The sequence below is a fragment of the Miniopterus schreibersii genome (genome assembly GCF_964146895.1).
Source record: "Miniopterus schreibersii genome assembly, chromosome: 16".
Classification (NCBI taxonomy): Eukaryota; Metazoa; Chordata; class Mammalia; order Chiroptera; family Miniopteridae; genus Miniopterus; species Miniopterus schreibersii.
The window spans coordinates 24,940,143-24,952,500 of NC_138116.1; the positions used below are offsets into that span (position 1 = coordinate 24,940,143).

The following is a 12,358-nucleotide window of genomic DNA, read 5'->3' on the forward strand; positions in this document are numbered from 1 at the left end:
TTATTTGGAAATTGGGTTCTTTCAAATGCAATTAGTTAAGATGAAGTCATACTGGGGTACCGTAGGCCCTTCATCCAATGTGACTAGTGTCCTTATAAGAGGAGAAAGACACACACAGAGAGAAGAATGCCAAGTAAAGATAGAGACACAGCAGAATGTGATGGAGGGAGGGACTGGAGTGATGCATCTACAACCAAGGAATGTCAAGGGTTGCTGGTAGAACCAGAAGCTAAGAGAAAAGCATGGAACAGATTCTTCCTTGAACCGCAGAAGGAATTTACCCTGCCAACATGTGGATTTTGGACTTCTAGCAGAGAAGACATTTCTGTTGTTTTATGCCATCCAGTTTACAGTACTTTGCTACAGAAGCCCTAGGAAACAAATGCAATTTGTAAATAACTTCTCTAATTCTGTAGGTTGTCTTTTCACTTTCTTTTTTTAAAATATGTTTTTATTGATTTTTAGAGAGAGAGGAAGGGAGACAGACAGAGAGATAGAAACACTGATGAGAGAGAAACATCACCAGTTGGCTTCCTTCTGCACGCCCCCTCCCACCCAGTGAAGATCAAGCCCAAACCTGGGCATGTCCCCTGACAGGAAATTGAACCAGTGACCTCTTGGTTCCTGGGTCGACACTAAACCGCTGAGCCACACCAGCTGGACTGTCTTTTCACTTTCTTGATGGTCCCCTTGAGGCACAAATTTTTAAATTTTGATGAAGTCCAATTCATCTTTTCTTTTTTTTTTGGTCTCTGTGCTTTTGCTGTTGTATCTAAGAAACCAATGCCTAACCCAAGGTCACAAAGATTTATTCCCATGTTTTCTGCTAAGAGCTTTATAGTTTTAACTCTTAGAATTAGGTCTATGATCTATTTTGAGTTAATTTATGTGTATGGTGTTCGGAAGGGGTCCACCTTTATTTTTTTCTCTCTGGATATCCAGTTGTCCCAGCACCATTTGTCTAAGGGATGTAGAGTTTTTCAGCCCTGCTTGTAGGATCTGAGATAGGGGAGGCATGGGTGAGAAGGACCCAGAGTTCTCACTGGCCACCCCTGCTTCTGCTCCCCACTTCAGAGTAGGCCCCCAAAGCCCCAGGCAGCCAGGCCCTACCCTTTCCCTTCTGTTGCTATCTCTCCAAGTCTGAAGCTGCACTGGCTTTGGGAAGTGGAGTTGGTCTGGGGTCAGGGGCTTGTGGGAATGAATTCTAGCTTCTTTTTCCCCCCACTATTTCAAGCGCTACCTGCCTTTCTGTGCCTAAGTGTGTAAGAGCAGAGGCAAGGAAGCTGGCTGGGCCACCAGACATGGCTATCTACACAGAGGAAATGAGTCACACAAGGGGACCAGCCCAGCTATTTTGTTAAATGCCACCAACCTCAACCTGACATTGCTATTTCCAACCCCTAAATCAAGACTTCCCTCCCTGCTTCCCTAGACAGGCAAGGGGAGCAGGACTGGGGCTTCCCCAGGAGGACTGGTTTAGACATTAATTCATTTGGATACTATAAGACTCCTTCGGCCAAGAGTGAGAGTTCTGAGTCAGGAGCTGTGGGGTGGTGGTGGGGTAGAGCGCTCACAGAGCTGGGCCTCCAGAGCTTCCTCTGAAAACCCTCAGACTTGGCAGGTGCTTCCTTCTGCCAGCGACAGGACAATGTGTCAATGAAGGTGGCTACAGGGGACCATTTACAATAAAGGACTAAACAAAACCTGCCTGGGTCATCATGACTCAGGGAAGCTCTCTGAAGAAAATGGGCAGGAGCAGCCTCCTGACTGTCTAGGCAGCCTCACAGAGCCTGGCACATATACCTGGGAAATTCTGTGACCTCCCAGCCCCTGCTAATGGCCCTAATGGGAGAGAAAACTATCCCTTAAGACTCAGCTCAGAGGTCATCTACTACCTCCTCCTGGAAGCTTTCCTTATTCAGCCCTGGCCCACCCGCCTCTTACCCTCCAGCTGGGTTAGGAACCCCCCATCCCACCCAGGGGCGCCCACAGCATTCTGTACTTAGCCCCATCCTAGCACCTACAAAGCTGTTTGGAACAGTCATTTTCCCTTGTGCCTACAGAGAGTTATAACAGATGGAAGAATAAATCCTGACTTTCCAAACATCTTTAACGTACAATAACAAGGGTGGGGTGAGGGAAGTAAAAGAAAGGAGACAAATGTGGATTCTGAGATGGTGTATGTTCCCTGGTGAAGGCTCCTCTGTCCACAGAGGAGAGGGAGACAACTAGGAAATGGTCAGACACGCTCCAGGGACCACAGGTTAGCCACCAGGAAATCATAGTCTAGGGAAAACCTTTTGTTCTCTTAAGCAAAGGAGAAAAACAGTGGGAACACTGAGTCCTTGAAGCTTCTGCACACAGGCCTGGACTGAGCCCTGTGGTCGTGCCCCACGCCAAGGGCCCCAGTTATAAAGCAGGGAGGGAGGTGGAGAGAGCGCACCACTGTCTCCCTTCTCACTTCACTTTCATGCCACCTTCCTACCTCCTGCTCACTCAGGGGCCCATATCTGGCCAGTTCCCTGCCCCTTTAATAGTGGGAGGAAAATCACCATTGACCAAGAATTTTTCAGCCAGAGTATCACCTGCCACCAGGGACCCAAGACAGAGGAATGCCACCTGTAGTTACTGAAGGCATTAGGACGCTTTATACAACAGCTAAACCCAGAGAGGAGTGAGATACCAGGTCTCTGGACCACTTTCAAAAAAGCACATTTTGTCCAGTGTGTCCTCATTTATGTCAGGCAGAGGACTGCCTGTACCCCTACCTGGAGGAGGGGAAAACAAGCCACAGGAGGGTGGTCCATGAGGGCAGTGATTAAGGCCAACTCTTAGAATTCGGACTGTCCTCTGCTAATTAAGTTGAGAAACCAACTCACCTGCACCCCTAGATCCCACAAATACAGTCACCCTAGTGAGCTCCCCCCAATGCCCTGCATCTTTCCTTCCCAGCACCTATCACAGTGTAATTATGATGTCTAACCTAGTGTCTGTCCCCAAAGAGCAGGGCTCTTGTCTGTCCTGTTCCATCACTGTACCAAGCATGGTGCTTTAACTTGAATGAATTTTTAAAAAAACTTTAAAGGAAGATTGAATGGCACTTGGAGTTAGAAAACTTGACAGTGAACCCTCCCTCCCAAAGTGTAAAATAAATAGCAGCAACTAAGTTATAGAAACACAGAAAGCCCGGCCGGGCGTGGCTCAGTGGTTGAGCGTTGACCTAGGATCCAAGCGATCAGGGTTCGATTCCCGGTCAGGGCACATGCCCGGGTTGCGGGCTCGATCAACGACTCTCTCATCATTGATGTTTCTGTCTCTCTCTCTCCCTCTCGTTCCCTCTCTCGGAAATCAATAAAGATATATTTAAAAAAAAAAAAAGAAACACAGAAAGATGGGAACCAAAGAGTCGGCATACAGGGCATAGCCCCACCCTGTGCAAAGACAGGGAGCCCACCAGACCAAGGTGAGCAGGTGGGCCACACAGTGGTGCCCAGTGACTACCAAGTGAAGGAATGAATGGATCTGCAACACCGCCGGGAAGATGCGCTCTGGAAGGGGCGAGCATCCGAAGGGCTCACACTGGACTCAACAGCAGGTGCTTTGATTCCACGTTACCCAAGCGACCCTCTAGCAACCAGACTCTCCTGAGGCCCACGCGAAGCCTGCCCTGGTCACACCAACCTGCCTGCCTTCACACTTGATGGTGCACTTTGCCATGTAAACTTACAAACTGGCATTTCAAAAGTCTCTAGAGAGTTCGAGAACTATTCATCAATACCTACTCTCTCCCAGGTACAGTGCTTGGAGCTGACAGTACAGACATGCTCTTTCATATCGTGGAGCCGATATTCTAGTCAGGAAGACAGAAAATATACAAGTAGACCAATAAAGAGGTAATACAATTTCACCAAGTGATGAGTGTTACAAAGTGAAGCAGGTAAACAGGAATGAGAGTCGCTGGTGCTTTGGAGGCAGGGTGGTCAGCGAAGGCTGAGACAACAGTGAGGGAAAGGAACAAGTTAGAAAAGGGTCCAGGCAGACGGAACAGAAGGTGGAAGCACCTGGGACTGGAAGAAACTTGCTTTGTCAGGAGCTGCACGGAGGCCAGGGGGTCAAAAGGTGGTGAGCAGAGGAAGAGCTCTGCTGGTGAGTGGAGCTGTCCTGTCCCACACTGTTGGCTAGGATAAAGAAAAAGGGCTATGCTCATATATTACTAGCATGAGGATAGCTTAGTACAAGTGCTGTTAGAACACTGTTTGGCGGTATCTACCAAAGCTAAACATGGGCCTACCCAATGACCTAGCTGTTCCACTCCTAAATATATACCCACAGAAATGAGTACACACATTCACCAAAAGGCAAGCACAGGAGTGTTCACAGTAGCTTTCTTTATAATAGCCCCAAACCTGGAAACAACCCAAATGTCTGTTAGCAGGAGCATGGAGAAATACATTATGATATATTCTTACAATAAAATATAGTTTGGTGTTTTCCATTGAAAACACCAAACTATAGCCCCATGCTGTATGCATAGATAAATCTCACAGACATAATGTTTAGTGAAAGAAGCAAAAGAATATATATTGTATGATTCCATTTATATTAAGTTCAACGACAGGAAAAATGAATCTATAGTAGTTTCCTTTGGTGGGCTGGAAATGTTCTGTATCTTTATCTGGATGGTGGTCACAGAGTGCATATCACATGTAATTACTCATCGAGGTATACACTGAGGATCTGGGAACTTTACATCATTCCTCAAAACTTTTTAAAATGGGGAAATAATAGTCTTTTCAACAAATAGTGCTGGTACAACTGGATATCTATATGCAAAAGAATGAAGTTGGGCCTCATTCTTTTACCATATATAAAAATTAACTCAAAACGGATCATAGGTCTAAATGTAAGAGCTAAAACTATAAAAATTTTAGAACACATAGGAGTGAATCTTCATGACACTGATTAGGAAATGGGTACTTAGATACAAGACCAAAGCACAAATGACAAAGAAAAAAGATAGACAAATTAGACCACATCAAAATTTAAAACTTTTATGCTGCAAATTATATCATCAAGAAAGTGAAAAAACAGCTCACAGAATAGGAAAAATATTTGCAAATTACATATCTAATAAGGGTCTAGGATCCAGAATATATAAAAAACTGTTATAACTCTTTATTAACCAATGTCACCCCAATAAATTAAATAAAAAAGTAAAAAACCCCACCATTATAACTCAATAATAAAAAGACAGATAACCCTGGGCAAAGATTCTGATTGACATTTCTCCAAAGAAGATACAGAAATGACAATAAGCACATAAAAAGATGCTCAACATCATTAGCTATCAGGGAAATGGAAATCAAAACCATAATGAGATATCACTTCTTACCCACTAGGATGGCAATAACAACAACAACAACAATAAGAACTGTTGGTGAGGATGTAGAGGAATACACTGCTGGTGAGAATATAAAATGGGGCAGCTCCTTTGGAAAACAGTTTGGCAGTTCCTCAAAAGGTTAAACATAAGAGTTTTCATATGATCCAAAAATTCCACTCCTAGGTATATATCCAAGAGAATTTAAAACATATATGTCCACCCAACAACTTGTACATGGATGTTTACTGCAGCATTATTCATAGTAGCCAAAAAGTGTGGGGGGGAAACCCAAGTGTCCATCAGTTAATAAAGGGATAAATAAAATGTGACATATCCATACAATGGAATCTACAATGGAATATTACTCAGCAATGAAAAGAAATCTAGTAGGGACACATGCTACAGCATGGATGAACCTTAAAAATATTATGTTAATTGCCCGGCCGGGCGTGGCTCAGCGATTGAACCAAGAGGTTACTGGTTCAATTCCTGGTCAAGGCACATGCCTGGTTTTGGGCTTGATCCCCGGTAGGGGTCGTGCTGGAGGCAGATCAATGTTTCTCTCTCACACTGATATTTCCCTTCCTCTCTCTCTAAAAATCAATAAAAATATATTTTTTTTAAATGTAAAAAGCAGGTGAAATTAATTTTAATATATCTTATTTAACCCAACATATCAAAATATTTTCATTTTAATATATAATCAATAAATTATTGAGAAATTTTATGTCCTTTTTTCCATACTAAGTCTTCCAAATCCAATGTTTGATTTACACCACTTATCTCCATTTGGGCTAGCCACATTTTAAGTGTTCAATAGCCACATGTGGCTAGTGGCTGCCAAATTGAACAGCCCAGTTCTAAATCTGGGTCATGTTGCAAAATGAGTATTTTCTCTTTTTTTTTTATTGATTTCAGAGAGAGGAAGGGAGAGGGATAGAAAACATCAATATGAGAAACATCAATTGGCTGCCTCCTGCACGCCCCCTACAGGAGGTAAAGCCTACAACCCGGGCTTGTGCCCTGACTGGGAATCAAACCCTTACCTCCTGGTTCATGGGTTGACACTCAACCACTGAACCACACCGGCCAGGAGAAAAACAAGTATTTTAAAAGGTATATAAAAATATTAATTTATTAATAATGAGTACTGAGGAGGAAACCAAGGTTCGGCGAGGTGAAGTACTGGGCCCAAGGCCTTAAGCTGTTCAGTGGCAGTGCTTAAGAGCAGAGAACCTGTGGTCCAATAAGAATTATCTTCTCACAGGGTCAATGTGAAGATGACAGGAGGTACCCATGAGAACTGATCGGCGCAGTGCCTGGCTTATATCCACTACTCACACACCAAGAAACGTTAGCTCCATCATCACGATGCTATTAACACTAATAGGGTAAATGGGGAAAAGGCAGAGACCATTTGGGTCACCAGCTGGAGAAACCCTGACCAGCTCTGAGACACTTTACCAAGACCACCCCAAAACAGCCTGTACCACTCACCGGACTGGTGGGTGAGGAAACCACGAGGCTCAGTCCAACTCTGTCATCCATTGAAGTCTTCTGCTGGCCACTCCCTTGGCTGACTGCTCTCCCAGGACTAGAAGGCTGCTGGTCTGAAGTGCTCCCCACAGTGATGGCTTGGACAGTGCCCAGACGCGGCAAGCCCGGGATGCCAGGTGCCTGGGAAAGTGGTTCCTGTTTGTGGCCCCCATCTCCAGTCCCAGAGGCTGCTTGGGCAGGGAGGGGCTCTGCAGGCACATCAAAGTGCAGGTGTGTGCTGGTGTCGAGGCAGAGGCCGTGGAGGGAGCGTGGGGCCTGCAGTGTGGGAACCTCCGTTTCTCTGCTCAGTCCGTTGGTTGGCACAGAGTTTACCTGGGCTTTGCTGAACTCCGACAGCACCCTAGAAGTTTTTAAACAAAGAAACCTGTGTGACAGGTTGTCAGCCAGAATGCCCAAGGCTACTGGGCAGTGATAAGAATGGAAACTGCTGTTTTGTGATTTAAGAAACAAATAACAGCCATGTCCTCTGTACCTAAATGCTGCTGGTTGGATTCCTGGTCCCCGCACATGCCCAGGGTTGTGGGCTTGATCCCTGGTATAGGGTGTGCAGGAGGCAGCTGATCAATGTTTCATTCTCATATCAATGTTTCTCTCTCTCTCTCTCTCTCTCTTTCTCCCTCCCTCTCTCTCTCTAAAAATCAATTAAGAAAAAAAAGAAACAGCCCTGGCTTGTTTGGCTCAGTAGAATGAGTGTCAGCCCTTGGACCAAAGGGTTGCAGGTCTGAATCCCAGTCAAAGGCATGTACCTCAATTGCAGGTTAGATCCCCAGCCCCAGTTGGGGTGCATGTGGGAGGCAACCAATCCATGTGTCTCTCTCATATCAGTTTTTTTTTTTCTCTCTCTCTCCCTCTCCTCCCTCCCTTCCACTCTCTCTAAACTGACATCTCCCACCAAACTTTCTCCCCAGATGAGGTGGGTAGGTGAGTTGTGGAGCCCAGGATCTCAGGTGAAAAGCTCACAAAGCAGAGAAAAAGGACTTGATGTGAACAAGAACTGATTGCCTTTACCTCTGCACAGGCTAACTGTGGGCCTGGAGAGTTTGCTGGGCCAAACGGTTGTGTGGGCAATCATTTCCCCAAGCTGACTGCAGCACAGCCTCATGAACAGAGCATCCCAGAGCTGGGCTCCCCAACAGCACTGAGGCACCAAGAGTCCACCCCCAGGACATGGATTTAGCTGAAGTGAGGACCCACTTTTTTCCTGGAACAGTATCTGGGCAGCAGGATTGGGGTGAGGTGCAAACGGCTGGTCCACCTCAGAGCTGGACTGGCTGTGGGGTCAGAGAAGTCTCCTGTTCCCAGAAATTGCTGCTGGGGATCAGTGTACACAAGGTGTGCAAGTGGTATACAAGTATATATGAGGTGTGCACCCGCTCACTCCTCCCAATGGGACTAGCTAGCTCTTCTTGCCCCTAAGTGGTGCTTTTACACCATCTTAACCCCAAACAACATTTCAAGACATTCTAGTCAAGAATAGGTGACCAACCCATACATTTATGGGAAATTGATTTTCAACACAGATGCCAAGACATTTCATTGGGGAAAGAATAGTCTTTTCAACAAATGATGCTGGGATAATTGAATAGTCCCATGCAGAAGAATGAAGTTGAACCCCTATCTCACCATGTTAAAAAATTAACTCAAAGACCTAAAGGTAAGAGCAAAAACTATAAAACTCTTAGAAGGAAATAGGTGTAACTCTTCATATCTTTGGGTCAGGAATTGGCTTCTTAGAGATGACATCTAATGCATAAGCAGCCAATAAAAAATAGATAAACTGGACTTCATCAAAATAAAAAACTTTTGTGCTTCCAAAGGATACTACCAAGAAAGTGAAAAGACAACCCATAGAGCCCAGCAGCTGGTATGGCTCAGCAGTTGAGCATCTATCCATGATCCAGGAGACCAAGGTTTAGATTCCGGGTCAGGGCACATGCCCTGGTTGCGGGCTCGATCCCCAGCAGGGGGCATGCAGAAGGCAGCTGATCAATGACTCTCTCGCATCATTGATGTTTCTATTTCTTTCTCCCTCTTCCTTCCTCTCTCTGAAATCAATAAAAATATATATATTTTAAAAAGACAACCCATAGAATAGAAAAAATATTTGCATATATTATCATACATCTGATAAGGGTCTAGTATCCAGAATATATAGCACTCTTTTTTTTGAATTCTCAGCTGAGGATATGCTTATTGATTTTTTTAGAGAGAGAGGATTGGGAGGAGCGAGAGAAACATGGATATGAGAAACATCGATCAGTTGCCTCATGTATGTGCCCCAACCGAGGATCGAACCTACAACCTAGGTATGTGCCCTGACTGTGAATCAAACCTGCAACCTTTTGGGGTATGGGACGATGCTCCAACCAACTGAGCCCCCTAGCCAGGGCTATATAGCACTCTTACAACTCAGTAATAAAAAGACAACTAATCCAATTTAAAAATAGACAGAGGATATGAACAGACATTACTCCAAAGAAGATATACAAAGGGCCAATAAGTACATAAAAAGATACTCAGTATCATTAGAGAGTAATAAAGTACAAATAAAAACCACAACAAGATCTACTTTGCCTCCACTATGATGACTATAATAAAAACAACACAGAGAATAACAAGTGTTGGCAAAGATGTGGAGAAACTGGACCCCTCATATGCTGCTGGTAGAGATGTAAAATGGTGCAGCCTCTGCGGAAAAGAGTTTGGTAATTTCTCAAAAAGTTAAACACAGAGTTATCATATGGCCCAGGAATTCTACTCATGGGTATATACCCAAAAGAATTAACATATGTTCACACAAAAACTTATACATGAATGGTCTTAGCAACATTATTCATACTAGCCAAAAAGTGGGAAACAACCCAACTGTCCATTAAATGATAAATTGTGGTATACCCATAAATGGAACATTATTCAGCTACAATACATGCTATAACATAGATGAATCTTAAAAACACACTATCTGAAAGAAGCTGGTCACAAAAGCCCATGTATTATAGGATTCCACTGATATGAGATGTCCAAAATAGGTAAACTCATAGCTAATGGGTAAGGGGTTTCCTTACAGGGTGATGAAAGTATTCTTGAACTAGACAGTAACGATGTTGTACAACCTTACAAATATACTAAACACTACTGAGTTGTACACTTCAGAATGATGAATTTTATGGTATGTGAGTCATATCTTACTAAACAAAAAGGTGACCTATCAGAGAAGGGCGTAAATGTGTTTGTGGAATAGTTATGGGGGAGGTAGGTGGGTGCTGGTTCCTGCTCTATGGCCTCACTAAAAACAGAGCGATAAGAGTTCAGGAGTGCAACTTGCAGGGAACAGGGACTGATGACTTCTGGAAGCAAAGGGCTAGTTTCCACAGGCAAAGGAGGAAGGGCCATTTGCTGACAAGTTGTATGTGTCCAAACCACTGACAGAATGGGCCACATTCTGAAATGAACTAGGGAGACAGATTTTTGACAAATGTCCCCTGTGGGGTCCCAGCTCCTAATGGGCTCCCAGGAGGTAGTGCAGTGATTGATTAAAAGCAGGGATTCAGAGTCCTCCTGGCCTTGGTTAGCACATTGCTAAGTGCCCCACAACAGGTACCTAAAAGTTCATAGATTTAATTCCCTTATCTGTAAAACAGGTATGGTAACAGCACCCACTTTTATGACAGCAACAATGATTAAATGAGATAATATACATAAAATGCTTAGTAGTGTCTCTTGTATAAGTTAAATACTCAATAAATGTTAACCTCAATTTGCTACTGTAGCTGTTTTTATTATTATTGATAAGACTGCTTAGCCTCCATGTAAACAAATATAAAACTGTAAGGAAAGGAGCAGAATTATGGAAATACTCACTAGCATTACCAAAATGTTTATCAGTTACAAATGAATCCTAATCTATAAAAAAGATTTAATGACAGAGTAGACTGGGTGTTAGAATAAGTGAGTGACTTAAAGCATAAAGAAATGCCACTGCGTGGCTCAGCGGTTGAGCATCGACCTATGATCCAGGGCATCGTGGTTTGATTCCTGGTCAGGGCACAGCCCTGAGTTGATGTTTCTGTCTCTCTCCCTCTCCCTTCCTCTCTCTGAAATCAATAAAAATATATTTTAAAAAACAAAAAGAAAGAAAAAGAAATGCTATCAAAATGCCTGTGAGATAAACTAGAGCTTCCATCAAATCAAAACCAAAGTCAGGGTGAAAGCAAGTTCACAGAGCTTCACCAGAATCAGTTCCGGTGTTCAGGACCCAATGAGGATGAGAGAGACAAGCACCTCAACTGGAAAAAGTGCTTGAATGAGATTTTGAAGAAAAGGCAAAAGAAAAAAAACTTCAAAAAAATGTGAAGAAAATGCAACATAGAAATGAAACAGCCCTGTCGGGTAGCTAACTGGTTAGAGCATCGTCCCGATACGCCAAGGTTGCGGGTTCGATCCCTGGTCAGGGCACATACAAGAATCAACCAGTGAATATAGTACATAAATAAGCGAGACAACAAATCAATGTTTCTCTCTCTCTCTCTCTCTCTCTCTGAAGGAGAGGGAGAAGTGGTGACACTGCTAAGTCTTTCCACTTCTGTGTGGCTCAGAACAATGGTTTCCAAAAACATCCTGTTCAAAAAATTTCTTTGAGCTTTTACTTAGGAAATAATCTTAAAAAGTATATGTATTATATGCACATGTATCTCTGCCTGTGTGTGTGAAATAAATAGAAAGCATGTCCTGAAGACTTTGGATGGCCACCTTGTAGAGGGCCCCTTCCAAGTGGTTCTGAGCCTGTGGTTTCTGGAGGTGCGGACCATCTATGGGTGGTACATGGCAGTCAAGAGCCACTGGCAAATGCACAACGGTGAGCTGCATGTGCTAAGAATCATTTCCCCCAAGGGGAGGCCTCCTGACAACATCTGACAAATATTACTAACCAGCTTTTCACAGCAGTGTTTACAAAGACAAGTAGGAGAATTTATGTCATCAGTTCTCAGGAGTACGCAGCAGTAAATGACAATACCACCACCTACTGGGCACTCGCCATGCGTGAGGCACTGCTTGAAGCACTGGCTCAACTCATTTCATCTTCCTGGCATCCCTCTGAAACATTCCTATGGCCGTGAGGACAGAAAGATCAGATAACTTGCCCACGGTAGGTCAACCAGCTGCGTAAGGAAGACTCGGGCTATCTGGCCCCTGTCTACATTTTTAACCACTAGAATGTACCTACGCTTCTCAGTGATAATTATAATTCAGACCCAACAGACACAAAAGCAGCTACTTGGGGCTGTCAACGCTCTATTCACAAGGCAAACTGCAATTTGCTTTCAGTGAAATACTATGTAAATACATTTCCTTTTGAATGTGTTTTGTACTTTTCTTTATATTTAATTTGTGGATGTCTTGATTTTATAGTTGTAAGAG

At 43.8% G+C, this 12,358-nt stretch overlaps 1 protein-coding gene across 5 annotated transcripts in view; it reads right to left on the reverse strand.

The window, feature by feature from the left end:
- The window catches only part of PLEKHM1 (pleckstrin homology and RUN domain containing M1), a 43,602-nt gene that overhangs the window by 17,546 nt on the left and 13,698 nt on the right, over window positions 1–12,358 (reverse strand). For all 5 annotated transcript variants that reach the window (XM_081161105.1, XM_081161103.1, XM_081161104.1 and 2 more), the window contains one exon: window positions 6,881–7,280. In XM_081161105.1, coding sequence (XP_081017231.1) covers window positions 6,881–7,280 — 400 coding nt within the window. The remainder of the gene's footprint in view (window positions 1–6,880; window positions 7,281–12,358) is intronic.